The sequence below is a fragment of the Gymnoscopelus microlampas genome, assembly GCF_963454915.1.
Source record: "Gymnoscopelus microlampas genome assembly, chromosome: 2".
NCBI classification, from domain to species: domain Eukaryota; kingdom Metazoa; phylum Chordata; class Actinopteri; order Myctophiformes; family Myctophidae; genus Gymnoscopelus; species Gymnoscopelus microlampas.
The window spans coordinates 26,779,211-26,798,881 of record NC_139939.1 but is presented as its reverse complement, the minus strand read 5'-3'; the positions used below and the strand labels follow the sequence as shown (position 1 = coordinate 26,798,881).

At 38.6% G+C, this 19,671-nt stretch overlaps 2 protein-coding genes across 2 annotated transcripts; one reads left to right on the top strand and one right to left on the bottom strand.

Annotated features, from left to right (window-relative positions):
* Positions 1-502: 502 nt before the first annotated feature.
* rps6 (ribosomal protein S6) lies at positions 503-4,723 on the bottom strand. The gene is made up of 6 exons (XM_084067994.1): positions 4,625-4,723; positions 3,841-3,972; positions 3,219-3,429; positions 1,841-1,987; positions 1,389-1,546; positions 503-637 (listed from the first exon to the last, which is right to left on the bottom strand). Exons 1-6 carry the CDS (start codon positions 4,628-4,630, stop codon positions 542-544), a joined length of 750 nt encoding a protein of 249 aa, XP_083924120.1. The 5' UTR covers positions 4,631-4,723; the 3' UTR covers positions 503-541.
* Positions 4,724-7,042: 2,319 nt separating this feature from the next.
* On the top strand, positions 7,043-18,435 carry acer2 (alkaline ceramidase 2). The gene is made up of 6 exons (XM_084067914.1): positions 7,043-7,480; positions 8,450-8,564; positions 10,377-10,518; positions 11,316-11,453; positions 14,937-15,074; positions 15,383-18,435. The coding sequence occupies exons 1-6, from the start codon at positions 7,367-7,369 to the stop codon at positions 15,567-15,569; spliced, it is 834 nt and encodes a 277-aa protein (XP_083924040.1). The 5' UTR covers positions 7,043-7,366; the 3' UTR covers positions 15,570-18,435.
* Positions 18,436-19,671: the final 1,236 nt, after the last annotated feature.

Here is a 19,671-nt window from a genome sequence, read left to right as displayed (position 1 = left end):
AGACTGCTTTTACTGAACACTCTATTGCAATGAGTACTCAGAATACAGAGCTACCCTACCTTTAATTTTTCAGGGTAAGTCATTACAGATGTGCATGCCTGCAACTCTGGCTATATGGAATTAATTAATCAAATTGCAGCTTGAGGATAGGAAAATGTGCCAGCCTTATTCAATGGACCGTCTAAGGCCGAAATGTAAATCCATATACTAAGACTTTAATCATTCGAGTTATTGGTTTAAGTTTCGAATTTACCCTCTTCATTCTTCCACAACCACTGGATTGTTTCGGGTTTTTTTTAAACTAAAATCTATTCCAACTGTGTCATACACTGCTCACGCTTTGTGATAAGTGTGCAAAAGCCACACGCAACCAAGTGTAAACCCATAAACTGACTGCATTGTGTCTTGGTTTGAGCATCTCTATGTTTCAATGAAATTAAGTGAATTATATTCCAGTCACGTCTATAATGTAAGGAGTGGAATAAAAAGCAAGAGGCAAACATTTAGTACATATTCGTTTATTTCTTTCAGCACATTTTTTTTATTTCTGGCTGGTCTCGGATTTGGATGTGGATGCCCTCAGGGAAGAAAGGCGGCGCCTCTTGGCAATTTGTTCCTGCCGCTTCTCCTTGGCCTCCTGTTTGTACAAACAAAAACATTGTGTAGGTAAATACAGCTGCAGGACAGTCAAGGATTATACACAATATGTATTAATTTTTCCAGGATGCATGGGAAACTAGTAAAGCTAGCCTAAATTGGCTACAGTGACAGTCTGCATGATAAGTGTACAACAATACCAAATGGAGCCAGACAACATAAGGCTGGGTAAGACAGCATACAAATGTATAATGTATTTTATCAGAAAACCTTAACGCCATGCAAGATGAAAATGCCACAGTATCACTTTGAGGGCCTTTTCACCTTGCATGGTGTTGACTGTGCACCATTTCCTATATTTTTACCAAAAGGTTACCCAAAGTGGGACCTCAGATTTACAGAAATATGGCATCAAGTATTTAACAGTTAAGCTTGCCTCATATGTTAAGGTAAAAGAGAATGAGAGAACAATGCAGTTCAACAAGACATGATTACATCAGGTTGCATCTGGTAGAGCAGTTCCACAGTTACTATAGCAACACACTATCCCCCCTTACTGACTACAAGGCAGTCAAAGGGTCTGCTGGTGTGCCAAGTTAAGTTTACAATCTGCGCAATACATGTGCCATTAATACTACATCTACAGTCGTGTGATTCATGACAAACATTTGAGACTGACAGAGTTTACCTGCACAACAGATTCAATCATCTCACAAAATGCATGAGCCTACTGAGATTTTCAACAAGCACCTAATGCTAAGCAACCAAATACTCCTGGAATAAGCCCATACCTTCATTCTCTTGGCCAGCAGTTTGGCATACTCGGAGGCCTCTTCCTTATTTTTCTGAGTACGCCTTCTCTTCAGGGCAATGCGACGCCTCTTGTGTTGCAGCACACGAGGTGTCACCAGCCTCTGGATCTTGGGGGCCTTGGTTCTAGGCTTCTTGCCTAATGGAAGAAGAGAACAAAGCCAATTGTCAGTGGCCTTGGCTTGCAATGTCTTTCAAACGAAGAGAATCAATCAAGAGAATTTGTCTTAGCTCATCATGAATTTTGAGATTGTACCTTAGAATTTCAAGCAGTTTACAACCAATTTAAGAACAAAGCTTTAAATGTTTTAATCATAATAGGTACTGGCTCTATGATTAACACAAGGTTCATACAATTTGTAGCCAGTATGCTCACCCAAAAAGAAACTACCAAATCTCACCACCTTAAAAAAAAAATAGTACCAAATCTCACCTTCTTTAGTCACTGGTCTCCGAACGACATACTGTCTCACATCGTCTTCCTTTGACAGGTTGAAGAGCTTGCGGATCTTGCTGGCCCTCTTGGGACCCAGGCGACGTGGTACGGTGCTGTCGGTCAGGCCTGGAATTTCCTTCTCACCTGGGAGGCAGACAAGCCAGCACAAGGCATTAAGGTCAGAAAATATATTCTTTTTTAATGTTTAATGATATACACAAAAAAAAAGCTGTACATTTACATTCTCTAGTTGCATATATCAACAGTAAGGACTTTAAAAAAAGTCATATGGAGTGACTGCAGACACATGTTAACTCCAAATAACAAAGTTGTTTGCACATATAACAGTATTTGAGAGAGCAAATGCAGTTCAACCAGCCATGGTTAAGAACAGGTCATATCTAGTATAAGCTCTACAGTTACTTTGGCAACACACTTTCCCCCCTTATAACTACAGGTCAGTCAAAGGGTCTGCTGGTGTGCCATGCTGTCATAATTGTATCGATGTTTAAAAAATCCACACTTTTCTAATATTTTCAAAAAGGTTGCAGCAATAGCCGATCGACAATATCATGTCATATCGGCTCCTGTTGAAATTGCTCACAAAGCCAAACCTAAATGTAATTTTCAGTCATTGTTCAATGCCAAAAACATAACATTGTTCATTGCAATTACTTGCAATTTAACATCAAGTTTTACTACAAAATAGACACCAGGAGTTTGGTCATCCATGGGTGTGGATACTGCATACATTGTAAACTAAGTGGGGTCATGCAAGTGCAAACATGCCTGCCTGCCTGCCTAAACACACACACACACGTGAGTGTTTGAGTAATTTAGTTTTCAGTGAGGCTCTCCTCATGTCTGCTAATTTCTACTTAACTTTTTAAAGTGAAATCAGACTTTAACGCTTTCATATTAGCTACCCTAGAATTGATGAAGTTCTCTAGCACCATGAAAACCAATAGATCAACATGTGTGTAATCATAAGCAAAATAGATGCCATTTGAATATCCAATTTTATCTTAAGGCATGGCAAACATAAAAGTAAGTGTACATTAAGTTTTGGGATCATGGCGGCTAAAAGAGACAGCAAAACGCTGAGCAGAGACAGTGTTTATGGATAGATTACATTTGTGACGAGAAAAAAAACAAGGTTGCTTCCCAGTCTCTAAAAACATTTAAAAAAAAGCAAACCCCCCTTGCCCGATCTTTTTACTTTATTTATTGCCCTGGCCGATGGGGCAAACATTTGTTTGTCTCAACCACTGAAATAAGCAGAAGATTCTGCTGCAATTGACAGATGTTTTGTTTCCCCATGTCGGACACAGAGGTCCAAATCATCTGTTGCTCCAGTTCGATTAAATAAAATTACCTTTCTTGACGATGACCAAGTTGAGAACGCTGAGGTTGGCATCAACAATGCATCCACGGACAGACTTGCGCTTGCGCTCGCCAGTCCTGCGAGGGCGGAAGCAGGAGTGGCCCTTGCTGAGCAGCAGGCGCACACGACCATGGGTCAACACACCCTGCTTCATTGGGAAGCCCTGTTTGTCATTGCCTCCACTGATGCGCACCACATAGCCCTGCAGGAGCAGATGACATGAACATGTCACTGTACAGTATTTAATGTGTCTGACATTGCATAAGTACTTTAACAAACTGTACATATGAATAAGATAAGTTACTTTGGAGTTAGGCAATGCATTTCCTGCATCAAGTCATTAACTAGATTTAATGTTACCCAAGCTGGGAGTTAACATTTACTGATTGAGAGAGCAATGCAGTTCAACTCAGACACGGTTATGTCAGGTTGCATCTGGTAGAGCAGCTCCACAGTTACTATAGCAACACACTATCCCCCCTTTACAACTACAGGGCAGTGAAAGGGTCTGCTGGTGTGCAATAGATGACATACAAGTCATACACTATTCATAGTAATACTGAATCTTACAGCATACAGTGGCATGCGGATATTCCTTTCAAAATGTTCCTACCTTCCACTCATCACCCAGGGGGTCGGCAGACACCTCACTGGCCATGCGCTTCTCGTAGAATGTACGCAGCTTCCTTTCATCGTCCACTTCTATCAGCTTCTGACAGCCAGTGGCCGGGAACGATATGTTCAGCTGTGGGACAAACACAAAGCGACCAACAATTGATTATGTGTGGTAACAAAGGAATCCTCTTGACTCTAGAACTCTCCAGTTAAGTTAAGACCTCAAATAGTATCGTATATGTATACAAGCAGGCCAGATCTGCATAGCTTCTTAGCAGAATTCTGAAATGTTGACATGAAGCTGCTACAATTCACAACACTAGCAAGATGATTACAGGTAGGTGAAAATCCTTAAGTTAGCTTTAACTGGGAGCACACACACGCAAGCGTCCGTAACCGGTAAGGTTAGTCGGCTACCTCTGCTAAGCTAAGTAGTAGCAGTAACACAGCAATTGAAGCGAACTAGTACGGTTCGACACATAGCTTGGACATAAACCACCATATAGCATTAACACGTAGGTAAATGATAGTCTCAATGTTATTTCAAACTCTTCTTGGGTGCACATTTTCTGACAGTAGGCAGCCATCTTTCCATTGCCTTTCAACATTATGGATCGTGCTAGCTCCGTGTATATAATCAACAAACATCCTAAGTGGTGGAGCCATGTTTCACAACATAGAATACAAATATATAACATTCAGAGTCAGGGCTTCAATCATGCGGAGTTATTTTATAGACAAAGTGAAAATATAAAGACAAATATTATAGTCAAAGTTTGTACCTTCATTTTGCTAAACCGCCCAACGAGAGGCCACGAAAAAGAGACCGGATATCCGCCTTCGTTGCGTACATATGCTTCTTCTTCTTCTATCGGTTTCCGGCAGGCTGTTCGCTGAAGCACAGTGCTGCCCTCCACAGGCCGACGATAGCGCTTATATTTTCGATATTTCAGCACTGCTTTGCCTACAAGCTCTGTTCTGTCCATTGGTGGAAAAAGTACTCACATTTCTTACTTAAGTAAACTGCAATGTAAAATACGGACTGTTACAAGTAAGTCCGGAATTCAAAATCTACTTGAGTAAAAAAAGTACAAAAGTATTGGCATCAACATGTACTTAAAGTATCAAAAGTATAAATTACTCATTATGCAGAATGTCCCATTTCACAAGTTTTCAAATGTTTAAAAATCTTTTCGCATCGTGACGCATTGTGAGCTTGTAGATTGGCTATTTTCAAATGGCCGAAATGTTTTGTAATAATAATACAAATCTACAAAGTAACTAGTAACTAAAGTTTTCAAATAATTGTAGTGGAGTAAAAGTACAATATTTACTTCTGAGATGTAGTGGGGTAGAAATAAAAGTACTGAAAACTGGAAATACTCCAGTAAAGTAAAAAATACCTCAAAATTTTGCTGAAGCAAAGTACTTGAGTAAATGTACTTGTTGTTGTGTTATTTTACACCACTGAAAACAGCTGTTGCCGTTCCTCACATAGGCTGAAACATTATGTAACATATGTACTTTTCTTCATCATTTTGGCCAAGAAGAGAATAAGAGATATGGTCATACTAAATAAAGTACATCAATCAATCAATCAGTCAAGGCACTGACCTTATATCTTTACCACATAGCTTCCATGTTTATTTTTTACAATAATAATGATAAAACTTTATTTTTATAGCACCTTTCATGACATGAAATGCAGCTGAAAGTGCTTTACAGAGAAAGAATAAAGCACAAATGCTTATCAGAAAAAGCTAAAATAATTTAACAATAAATCAAAACAGGAAAAGTAAAAGCATATAACAACATTAAAATAATAGCAAAAAAGGCAGTGAATCAGGCTGAACAGTGAATACATGAATAACAACACAGAATGTCACAGATATATTTTAAAAAATGATATTTTATACGTTATTATCAAAACGCAATAGTGTATAATAATATAATAATTTGACGAGTTAAGAAAAGAACACTGGCTTGTCCCTTTTTTCTTTTTTTTTTTAACACTGGCTTGTCCCGTTATAACTCAGCAAAGCCGGGCGCGTCATCGGTCGTGTCGCGCGCCATAAAAAATAGCAGATCTGCAAGCTCACGACGCATCGAGGATGCGACGCGATGTGGGCTTGTGAGATCTGCGAGATCTGATATTTTTGGCGCGCGCGACACCGTCGTACGAGTAAGTACAAATTGGGTTTTTAAAAGGCCACAAGCAGTGTTGCCATGTCCACTTATTATACGCGACTTTGGGCTTGTTTTCTCTGTAAAGTTGCTTGTAAATATTGGTGGTTTGGGCCGGGCCCGGGGTTAAGGTTTGTTGGCTTGTTTCTAAAGTGTAGTTGCTTATTTTGGGCTTGTTTTCCCATGTTGTTTAAACCAGTAGTTCTCAAACATTTTCATGGCAAGGACCCGAACCTACATTAATATGTATTTGTCCGTGGACATCTGAAAGTATTTTGTGCCAGGCGTAAAAATGTCTCAAACAAATTACAAAATTACCCCTTTTTTCAAGATTTCTTTTTTTTAGCCTAGACGCTCACAACGTGTCGCATCGCGCCGCGTTGTGAGCTTTTAGATCTGCTATTTTCAAATAGCCTTAGCCTAGTCGCTTCTTTTGGGATTGTGTTCATACTAGACCTGGTTGCTTATTTATCTCGCAAAATCAGGCAACACTGGCCACAAGTGCGCCTGCGCTGGTGACAAGGGTGCCAGCAGGCAGGATCCAGTGTTGCCATGTCTGCTTATTATAAGCGACTTTGGGCTTCTTTTTCTGTAACGTTGCTTGTAAATAGTTTTTAGTGATTAGTAGTTGCGTTTTTTGGGCTTGTTTCTTAAGTGTAGTTGCTTATTTGGGCTTGTTTCCAACAATGTTGTTTTTTTTCAAAATTATGGTTGAAACCAGTGGTTCTCAAATATATTTCATGTCAAGGACCCCCAAATTAATATGTATTCTGCGGACCCCCCATATCTGGAAATATTTTGTTCCAGGGACACCCATACCAGAATATGGATTGCGTTGTTAGAATCATGTTTCAAAAGTATCCCACATTTTGCACTATTTTTTAAGATTCTTTTTGAAAATAGTCAATAGTCAACATTATTTAAAGGGCGAAGGTCTCACTTAATTATTTTGGGCTTGTTTTCATAGACCTGGATGCGTATTCCTCTCGCACAATCTGGCAACATTGGCACGATCACAACGAGCGACTGTCTATCCCTCCTGGGCTGGCTGTCACACAGAGAGTATATAGGGGACTGATCGTCACGACCACCCGGCTAATGGATTATGGCAGTAGCGGTGGTCTGCAATGCCACTGTGTTCGCTATGTTATCGCATCGTCAGATTAACAAAAGGCATCGCGTCTGAAATCTTCTCCTCCAGGCAGCAGCAGCAGCCGTCTCTGAGAAAAACACGCCAGTGTTGTTCTCTTTCTTCTTCCATGTAACAGTGACTGTGTCTTCTGGTGCCTGGTGTCCTGTTCACACTGTGCTGTCACACATAGAACTGAACTAGTCCAGACATGAGTAACGTTGATGTTATTTTCTGGGACCAGTTGCAGGCTGGTAGCTCCGAGGTGGACTGGTGCGAAGGCAACTACCTCATCTACCCCAGCATCGCTGAGTTTTACAACACGGTTGGTGGTGGTTTGATTGATTGATTGATTGAATGATTGAATACTTAACAGTTTGCACGAAAAGCACAGAAAGTACAGTTCTATACAGAAGATGCTAAAAGGGTTAAACCCACGAAAGCACTTTGGCTTGTTTCCATAGGGGTCCATGTGTACATCGAAGATTGAAAAATTGGTGATCACTGTTTTTTTTTTTTTGTCTTTACCCCTTTAAATGCGTTTTTGTTTGTGTTGTTTTTGCACAACACTCTTTTGTTTTGCTGCCTGTCACATATGCGTTGCTAAATTTGAAACTTGATGGCTGTTCTTTCTGCGGTTATGAAATGAATGTATGCTTTCTTAATTTTTTAAGAACCCTAACCCCAACTTGGATATGATAGTTTTTTTAAGCAAGACAGATGTGTCTCCGGGTTATTTTAGATGACTGAGAGGATGCAATTTTGTTTCCTGTTCAGAGTCAACCGCTATTTTCGGGTTGTTTTCAGATCTTCCTATTGCCTAAGCCTAAGGGCTCATATTCTATAGAACAGGGGTCTTCAACGTTTTTCAGGCCAAGGACCCCTTAGCTGCAGAGCGAGATGAAACGGGGAACCCCACTACATTTGTATAAAATTGTGTTGCAGATTAAACTTTTCATAGATTTTATAGATAGACAGCACTGTCATCAGTGTGTGTGTGTGTGTGTGTGTGTGTGTGAGGCATTGTGAGCTTGTAGATCTGCTATTTTTGGCTAAAGGTCTCTTCAGAATAGGGATGCTAGGGTTCAAGTTGTTAATGTAAAAAAAAAATCCAATCACACAAAGATTTGTAGAGTTACTACCCCCTGTAGTAACTCTGAGGACCCGCTGTTGAAGACCCCTGCTATAGAACTCTGACATTATTTATTGCACTTTTGGGAAGCATATCATTTGCTTGGTCAACTCCACTTAACATTTTGGCTCATATTTCTTTCTCTTTTATTTATCATTTCAGATCAGCAACATTTTGTTTTTTGTTTTACCACCTATATTAATGTGCTTGTTCCGTCAATATGCAACACATTTCAACAGTGGGATATATCTAATATGGATCCTTCTAGTTGTGGTTGGTAAGTTGCTTTGCTTATGGTATATATCTCCTTATGTGCTGCTTTTTTATTATTATTTGTATACCTGTATGTGATTCTACTTTGATACAACTTTGCAAATGTTCATTCTAGACTGTTAGAAATAACATACAATTAGACTGAGTCTGTTACTGTAAATGTTGATACGAGAAGTTTTCCTAAGACAAATGAGCCTATTTTAGTTGGGACAGACTTAGGCTACTTCTTGAATCATGGTTACTTTATGTTAGTGGCCTAGGAGTCCTTGTGGGTGATGGAAGTGTTTTGTCCATCTCAATGATGTTGAAAACACCACTTGCCCTGTCAGCAAAGATAAGGAAACTGTCATGAGACAACTCCCACAACCTCTGTTCCTGAGAGGTGACCTTAATGGGAAGTCAAGTCAGATACTAGTGTAGAGTAAATAATTGGCTTATCTAACACAGTTGCTGACATTCTTAGGTAATCAACTGACAGTTATTGATACGATACAAAGTCAAACGATACAATATTCTGCTGTTTGCATATCGATACAGTAGATCGTTGAAAATTAAAATCGATTTTTTGATGCAGTTACTATATCGTTACACCTCTAACTGACAGTTAATTCCGGCTAACTGCACAGTGTCATTCAATTCTTGATTATGTAATTTTAATTGTTGATTGATTTATACACTCATTTTGAGAGCGGTCACATATCAAAACCTGGGCACATCATCCATGCAAACAACTACAGAGCCAGTATTACTAAAGTAAGAAAAGTATAACACTCCAGTGACCAGCGTTGATGCTGAAATATGTATTTGGGCTACTGCCAAACAGCTGCTATTACAGAATAAAGTCCCTGGCCTTCTTTACACAGTGTTGTTCTCAGTTGGCTGTCCACATTTCAAACATCTAGCACTGAACCAGAAATGTGTGCTCTTTATGATGAGATAATGGTCTGAATTGCATCATTAACAGGCAGACATGTTTTATGCGCGAGGTCTATTGACATAATTGTTGGGACATAAATATAATGGCCATGTAGGGTCACATTCTTTCCCTCACTAGAGTCTCTGGACCTAGGATGACCTCTGAATAGGACATTAGTTGTATGTTCTAGTAGGAACATTGCAGCTGTTTACCCAAGCCCACCCAGGCGGCCACAGGCTTCATATTCATCACTTAGGTTGGGCAGTCAAATAGCTACCAATAATGTTCTGTATTTTTATTTTATTTCAAGTCTGTCTGCCAATAATATCTCAGTGGGCTGAAAGGTTGTCATGACTTGAGGCAGCAATCACCCTGGATGAGAACTATGCCAATCGCCTGTGGTGCCTCCTATGAAAACAGATCAGGCTGATAATAGAAGGTCTGTTAGACCCTGATAACTAAAAACTAGGAAGAACAGTGACGATGACATTCGGCATACAATTAAAAAATACACATTTATACTCCTGCATGTGTAGTAATATGTGCCAGCACCAAAATAGTTTTAGCTATGATTTTGTGAACCTTATGAAACGCCATTATGCACACTTTTAACTTAAAAAATAAATAAATATATGTAATTATATATACATATATATTTCATAAGCCAAATCATGGGCTTCAGAAGTGAAACTGTTTATTGCACATTTTACATGCTTCTGGACCCCTATAATGACTTACATTTGTCAAACACTTTGGTTAAACACATTTTCTAAACATGGTTCTAATCAGATCAAGTTTATTTCACAAAGGCTCTGTTTTTTATATTTATTCACTTGAAATTAAGTTTGTTTAGCATCCTTTGCTGTATGTTTTGTAATATTTTGTTTGCTCTTTCCCTAGGTATTGGTTCTACATATTTTCATGCTACACTCAGCTTTCTTGGTCAGATGCTGGATGAGTTGGCCATCCTGTGGGTACTCATGTGTGCCATTGGCATGTGGTTCCCCAAGAGGTACCTTCCCAGGATGTTCAGGAAGGATCGGTAAGTTACAAAACATGGTACAACAAAAGGATTGCCTTTGCAGTCTTGCACATCTTAATGTCTTCCTGGTAAAGCTAATTACCTGTACTAAAATATCTATGCTCAATGGAAGGCTAATGTACAAATTAACTAAGAGGTTAAGGTCTTGTGATGTTTCATGAAATAATGCACTTTCCTTTTTCAGAACAAACAAAAGATGCCACTGTTATTTATAACTATAACATTTCCCATTGCATTTGAATCAATTTCATGTTGAAACAAACTTCTCCTTTGAATGTTTCGCTAAGAAATGTTTCCTACACACACTGAGCCAAGTTAGTCTCAGAGTTTACTCTTGGTCACTCTTTATAATGTTGTGTGTCCACTGGTATGGCTGTCCAGTTTAATTATAGGTCTGGTCAAGATAGCTGACACCAGTAAAAGCCACATCACATGTCTTGACTTCTCTTTTCCTTTGTCATAAAGCCAGTATGCCTGCACCCTCACCTCAAGCTGTCCTTCCAAGTTCAATATTGTTATTTTGTTCTTCTATATAGAGTAAAGTATAACAGTATATCTATCAAAATCATAACTTTCAACCTGGCGTCCTTATTTTGGGCATATCTCCATGGGAAATTTTGGGGATGGGGGGAATGTAATATAGTACAAAAACAGGCTGGTGCGACGTGTTGTGAGCTTGTAGATTGGCCATTTTTGTTGCACACCATCATAAGTTGTTAATGGCAAGAGTTCATTGTCTTCATTCATTGAATGTGTTCATCAAAGTGCTGTAACTTAAGTTGCTTTTCCAAATCCAGGTCACGGTTCAAAGTGGTCATTGCCATCTTGTCAGGGATCACCACTGGGTTGGCCTTCGTTAAACCAGTCATCAACTCATTGTCACTAATGACCCTGGGCATCCCTTGCACTGCACTGCTCATTACTGAGCTCAAAAGGTTAGTATATTGAGTCTGTTATCTTAATGGAAGCATAGAAAACAAGTAACAAGCTCACCCAGTCTACATGTCTAAGTGTCCCTGAGCAAGACAATTAACCCCTAATGGCTACCCCCTTGGGTGCTCATCAAAAGCCATCTGAGCAGCCATTTGGGGACCCCCCCCCCCCCCCTGAAAGATGTGTACTGTATATTAGTTTGAGTCAATACAATGTGAAAGTTGTTTGTCTGTTTGTGCAAACCTTATTCCCTCTTATGAGGCAATTGTCAGGCTTCTGTGTTACAGTGCACTAACAATTACTCAATGTCAAGATGAGAATCTAGGCATGCGCCACTTTTGACCTATTGTACTCTCACTGCCATAGCATACCTCTGTCCTTTTGCTAGCCAGTTTTGTTTTTACTTGTGTGAAAGAATGAGTTATAAAAACACAGGGTCATTCATGTTTTTTTGACGAGTGTATTTGTGTGTGCGTGTATGTGCGCGTACGGACATACACGGTATGCGTGTTGTCATCCTTCCGAGTGTACTTTGTTTCTCTAATGCTGACCTGCTGGGGGGGTGGCGTAGTCTGTTTTTTCCGTTTCCCACATCCCCGATTCACCTCTTTCAACTTTGTAGCCCTCATTTAGCCATTGTTCAACCTGCATGTAATTCTTGACATAACTCGCGTGACATAATGGCAGTCATCTTTATTAGCAGCTTGTTTTTGTTCTGCTAAGTGGGCGAGAGTTCCTGTTGCCTTGGCTGATGATGGACTACTGCCCATAGACTGTGTTTGGCTGCTAGTATTTACAGAGGGAAGGCTGCAGGGTCACTGGCCTTTGCTCATACCACTAATGACTTGATGACTTTTGACTTTTGCAGTCCATTACAATGAACACATAGCCTGAGTAAAATGATGTTGGTTTGAAATTATACTGTAAACTTAAGATGATTATGTATCAATCTGAGTAAACCCTCCCCCAACACACACACTTTTCTGTAAAAGAACGTCTCACGAGACAAGTCCTTATACGGGTCAAAGTCGTGTCTCTCTGCTGAAGGGTATCGCATTAGGCCCTCTACTAACAGTATAAACAGTAGAAACCTAATATAAGGCCTATCATCCCTCTTTCCCTCTTAGTATCAATTCTCACAGTTTAGGGATTGTGCTGCATTTGATTGTCAATAGTGAATTACAGTATTATGGCTGACTATTTGGGCAGTAGTGGTTCAAGACTGGGAATCAGAAGTCTCCCAGTTCGATCCTGACACCACCTGCCTGGTATGTTGAAGTGTACTTGAGCAAGACTGAACCCCTAAATGATACCTGGGTGCTGTTCAATAGCTGCCCACTGCAGAGATCAAATGTGTACATGGCAAAGCTTGCCTTTTATAAAGCTTTATAAGAATTACAGACCTCCCATTAATCTGTGTCCTGCATCTTGCTGTGCTTCCCTGAGGTTACAGTGCATCTTCCTTTTCATTCCCTGGTGTGAAAGAATCTTCACCACATTGCTCCACCCCGGATAGACTGGTCTGGCCTTTCATTATGTTACAGTATCTCTACCTCAAATGGTTTACTCTTTCCACTATCTCTGCGGCGAGTAACCATAGTGCCATTTCCTATTTCTTACATACTGTACTCTATGCTTAAAGAACACACATGATCAGTGCCTTTCTACAGTCCTATCCATCCAGAAAAGAATGACCTGAAGTTCATCATTAAATATTTCACAGACAAAAATTATCCAATTTGTAAAATTGCATTTTATTTTTCAATTATTTCTTCTAGCCTATTGTAAAAAAATATTATATAAATATAAAAGTATATGCCCACCATTTCAAATGGTAGAAATTCTTTGTGTAGCTCTTTCCCTGTTAACATGGCCTTTGTAAAGTGACACCTAATATGCTACTGTTATATACTCTGCTAGTCTTTGTCCTTCCTCAAAGATGTATTATTTGCCCTTCTTGTCTCTATTTTTGTATTTCCTCTTGCTGATTGGGTAGTGGCAGAATGTGTTCTTTTTTTCTCTGGGTATATTTAGCCAGATCCAGACAGCTTGCTACCACACACTAATTGACTTGTTTCACTTAACCATGCAAGCTGTGCTGTACATGGGTTCATTCCAGTTAATACCCCACAATCTAGGAACATTTCCATCAAACATCATGTATTAAATTAATGTATCAATTTGTTTGTGACAATGTTATACTAGTCCTATAAGGTCAATAGAGTATACAATGTTTTGTTTCCACGTCCTTATCTCCTTGTGATACATTACACATACTTGACTGGTATGCCTGAGGACGAGACTAAGAATAGATGATCAACACTTTGGATTAGCACATGTCACTCTTGTTGGATGGAGGCACCACTATAAGATTTATTTCTGCAGTATTCTTTATCTCGATGCTTGAGTGAACTTGATTATAGATGATTGTTAATCACAACTCACATGGCTTCCACTATAGAAAAGAAAGGGCATAGGGTAAAAATTTGAGAATCATTCTGTTGACAAATACATTTGTACATCAGATTTCTCAATATAGCCTGGAATGTGTTCATTACGAAACAAGCTGCTTGCACTAATACCACCTGGGTTTTTCACAGGCTGCTGGGCAGCTGTAGCTTAATGGGTAGAGAGGCCATCAAGTAATCAGAAGGCCACCGCTTTGCCCTTCGAGCAAGACTCATAACCCATAACAGCCCCCCCCCCGCCCCCCTCCGAGCACTCATCACAATGACCATCAGAGCAGCCATCAGCTGGGTGAAGCTGAATACCGAATTTCCCCCACAGGCTTAATAAAGGTCTACCTTTTCTTCTTTTACTATTTATGTAAAGTCATTATAGGCAACCTGAAACTCATGGATGCTCGCCTTTTAAAACTTGGCCCACAAAGGGGCAGTATAAAAAGGAGTGTAATAATGGAAAAAGAGATCTTAACATGGTCTGAACACATGTAGAATTTTCTTAGCACAGCACTCGCCCTGACTAGAGGGTTGAGGCCCATATGGTTTCTCTGGTTTCTCTTTTAAAATAATAGTTGCTGAAGAAGAGTTTATGCAAGAGATAGACAAAGGGTAATAGGACCTCAGATGTTTCCACTCATTCTCCACATGAAACTTATTTCCGAGGCAAATCAATATGCACTGCTCTCTTAAGTAAAAAAAGAACCATCTGATAGGTTTCATAACATTGTTTACACATGCATGGCTGCTATTACATGTAGCTCTGCTGTTCATTACTCATCTTGCAGATGGCAATGCAAGTCTTACTTGTGTTTTTGACTGTAGAGGTTTTGTTTTAGCCAGAGAGCATTTAGTGTTTTGCCAATTTGATTTATACATTTTCATGATGATATTAATAAATACTGTGTATGGAAGTGTGAGTGACAGATTTACAGTATGTCAGCCTGACTTGTGGCCATTCTTTCATTAAGGCTTCTCTGCACAGCCGTATGCATGCATTTGTAAGTATTCTGTTTGTGTTTGCAGGTGTGAGAACCCACGTGTCTTCAAACTGGGACTGATCTCAGGGATTTGGTGGGGTCTGGCACTTCTCTGCTGGATCAGCGATAGGATATTCTGTGAAATGTGGTCCTCTGTCAACTTTCCCTACTTGCATTGTGCTTGGTAGGTTGGAACTAAACAAATCAATACATTGTGTTTTCTATTGCTGAGTGTTTGTGTACTGTAGTTCATGTACATCTGTGAAAGGTATTAAACAATAAGTAAAAATAATTCTGCAGTTAGGCATGTTCTGCTATAAATCTTTCACTGCACATTTACTACCTTGCACCAGCAATTACATAGGTATTGGCCTAGGCCATTTCCCTGGTACTCATACCAATACTACTTTTAGTTGAATATCTTTCATTTTGTGTGAGGATACTGTCAAGTATAAATGATGTTTTTATTCTTTTACTCTCTTCCTCCGAAAGGCACATCCTCATTTGCCTGGCTTCCTACTTGGGTTGTGTGTGCTTTGCATACTTTGACGTGGCGACCGAGGCACCAGAGCGAGGACCTGTCATCATGTTCTGGCCTAACGAGAAATGGGCCTTTATCGGCGTACCCTATATTACCTTACTCTGTGTCCACAAGAAGTCTGCTGTCAAGGTGACTTAATTTTGGGCTAATCCTATTTTTCTGCCAGTTAGACTCCAGAATGTCTCACAAGGATGCATCCTAACATCAACTGCAGACTATTATGTCTGCAAGTTGGTCTGAGTCGGCCGGTGATCTTGAGTTAGGATCATGACAGTAACCCACCCTTTGGCCTACATTAAGCCTTTCCCTTTCCCTACTTTGGCTGCAGTTTTGTTACACTATTCTATCGGAGCACAAAAGACGTACCAAGATTTTGAAGTGACACAATATCAAAGCCAGGAAACCTGCCACATCTTTTTATTTCAGGCACACCAAATGAATTCTCATGCTTTGGAGAAATAAATCATGTGCTCAGTTTATACAGTAGTATTACGTATGGATTTAGGTGTTCCACAGATAACAGAGGGAAAATGTATTCCAAAGTTTCCTGCTAACTTTTTACTTCAAAACACCTTATTATACAGTGTTATATTGTGATATAAACATAATCCCAGCATTTTATAGATGCTCTCTTGTTATTGTGATGTGTGCATTTAGGCACTGGAGACACTAACTGTGAGTATTGCATTATGCGTCAAACTTCCAAAGCCTTATTGCTTAACCAGTCTCACAGTGCTATAGTCATTTGTCAGCAAGCTGCTATTTAAGTGGTTTATACAGTATTGTAGAACATAGTCACACTGTCCTTTTCAGAAGAAAAATAAACAGCACCACTTTTTTTACATTTAAATCTATGAGAAATGACCAAAAGGCGCTGGTCAGTGTGCATATTTTGGCAGAGCGGAGCGTTATCAAAAGTTGAGAACTGTTTATATGACGTGGGCTGCTTTTTGTCAGTTAACCAATCACGATAAATTGTTTCTCGAGATTACTGACTCAAGCCTTGCTTTAAAATGAGCAGACGGAGCTCCTGGACGAGGTTGTGATATGTCCCGTATCCTACCCGCTGTCAAGGGGTGGAGGATGTCGTGTCTTTGATTTTCAGGAGAAAAAGTGTTATAGGCAGTGTTTTTCTTTTTCTGGAACACACCCAGAAGGCAATTCATGAAGGCTTAAAGCCTTATGTATTTTGAGTACATAAGCCCTTTTTACATTGCCCAAAATATAAACAGTAGGCTTCTTCTTGAAGTTGTGCCATGTTTGATTTCCAGCATGCCAGTGTGACAATTGAGGCTATTATTTTTTTTTATAAATGGATATACACTTCTGTATGTATTTTAACATTTTCTCATGATCTAACATACTTTCATTTGCAAAGGAAATGTTGTATTATGCAAACATGTCATCTGCATTATCGTCTGGAATGTACAGGTACCTTTTAAGAGTAGCCAAAAAAGTTAGGCGAACAGAATGTGAACAGAAAGTTATTTACATTAAATGAATTGGTCGTATATACATTTCTTGTCAATATATGTGATAGTGAGTGCAATATAATTGAGTTCTCAAGGAAAATAATGGGACATAATGGACATATTTAGCACAATGTTTTTGTTTTAAACTCAAAACATTACTCTAATTGGGACATTGCTCAACGTTTTAGTCTAAAACAAAGTACAACAGTAATAATGTTGAACAGACAGACATCCATGAAATACTGTTTACTAAACCAAATAATTGGTACGTTTCTTCAAGATAATAACTTTTGATACCTTTTGGTCTAGACTTAGTATTTTAGTCTGTATATTTTCCTCCAGATAGTAAATCTGTTATCTGCAAAAAGCCTTAATCAAAGGGGATGATGAATTGTAAAGGTAAATGAAGGCGCATTGTGTCCCTTTCTGACATGACTTAAAAGAGATGGGCGATATATCGATACAATATTGACATTTTGGTTATGATTCATTTTGTCATTATTACCCAGCCCCATGGATGGAGTAGAACTATGGGAAGGATTAGATTTTATGACCCAACCACCAGCATTTAAATAATCAGTGTTAATTAGCTTCACACTCTTCACTGTTTAATCATGTAGAATTTGAAAAGGAACGGTGAAGGATCTCTATCTAAACTCTATAGGACATTTCACTTTGTCTTTCTGGAAATTCACACCTCAAATTGAATACACATGGAAGTTTATGGGACACAATTTGTTTTTGTTTTTTGTAATTAATAGAAGTATTTTATTTTGCCAAATGAAGTATTTTCTTAAGCAAAGCACAACCAAAATGTTAACGATGAATTAAGTGATATATTTGCAATTTCAACTGTTCTGATATGTTTTTGACAATGTCGAGGAAGTGGTTGTATTGGCCAACAATATACTTCTGTTGTATTGCAGGTCAATTAGATTTGGTATTGATAACCCACCTGTTCAGAGTGGTTTATTCCTGTGATGCAAAAATCATATGCAACCTATGAAATGGCAAGTTAGGCATTTGTGATTAAGTGATGATGATAGTCTAGCTACAATGCTACATTGTCACAATATACAGTATGTGCTATCATGTAATACACTGACTGTTGCAAGAGTCAAGAGTGTCCTTTATTATGAGATAGGAAGTCCCAAACAGCTAATTGGAAAGCTTCTGTCCCAGCAATTAAGAAATACAGTATAGTGTTTTCCTTTGGAATAGCAGTCACTGGATAAGCTGTTCATATAATAAAATCATGAACATTTCATACAATACATTTCATAATTAGCAATTTGTTTAACAATTATTGACTTAGCAGGGTGCCACATTGTTTTGTCATGAATAGTAGCATGGTAAGAGTTAGCTGTCTGTTCTATAGATGTATTCTCTCAGTCTGTCTGTACGTGTAGTAGTAAAGACAAGTTGCACATAAATATTTATTTTCATAATTTATCCAATTTTGTTGACAGATATTTGTAATGTTACCATCATGTTAGCATTCTATTTTATGCAATAAACGGTCAATTCTTGTACTTGTGGTGTTGTTTTGCTTGTTATGTTTTATCCACCAGAGGGCATACGTTTGACACATATAGTTTTCACTTCAAGCTACCGGTACACCACATTGAAAGCTGCCACCAGTTTACAGGAAGCCCAGGAGATTATGGTTAAAGACTGACTTGCACTAACATGGAGGTGTCAAAAGCTTCAGACTTGATGCTTTCTTTGTAGTATGTAGTATGCCGTGTTGGAAAGTAACTAAGTACTTGGAAGGTACTCAGGTACTGTACTTAAGTACAATTTTGAGGTACTTGAGTACGTGCTGTATTTCCATTTTTTAAAAATCATTTATACTTCTACTCCACTACATCTCAGTGAAAAATATTGTACTTTTTACTCACTACAATTATTTGAAAATGTAAATTACTATTGCTTTGTAGATTCTGATTAGGCTATTACAAAATGTACATCAACCACTTCAGCTTTATACTTTGGCTATTTGAAAATAGCCGATCTACAAGCCCACATTGTGACGCCTTAATTGTGGGCTAGTAGATCTGCTATTTTCGAAAGATTTATATACATTTTGAAAACTTGTGAAATGGGATATTCTACATAATGACTATTACTTTCGGCAAAAGAATATATTGTGTGTTAAATATATTTTGATGCCAATATTTTAATACTTTTACTAAAGTACATTTTGAATATAGGACTTTTACTTGTATCAGATTATTTAAAAAACTATTTGGTACTGAACTAAATAAACGTGAGTACTTCCACCGCAGTTAGTACATGTCCCTCTACCTTGAAGTGTAGTTTCACTATCTTTGAATTTGAAAAAAGTGTGATTAATATGGTAGGCCTACAGTAGAAAATTTAAGTGTGTGTGTGTGTGTGTGTGTGTGTGTGTGTGTGTGTGTGTGTGTGTGTGTGTGTGTGTGTGTGTGTGTGTGTGTGTGTGTGTGTGTGATAAAGCTTTCAGATTCAGTTTGACAATGGTCATCACCAGCATGCAAATTGACTGAAATACAAAATTGCTTAATACATAATGACATCTTTATGATAAAGGTATCTTTTATGAATTTACAGTGGCACACACTCTTTTACTGTCACTGAAGAACACTGCACTTTGTATTAATATTCAATAAAAAAAATAGATTTACAATTTAATAATGATAGTAGGTAAGTAGTTGTCTGTATTATTATTATTATTATTATTATTGACAGATATATATACCTGTAGAGAGAGAAAGGGCAGCATCAGA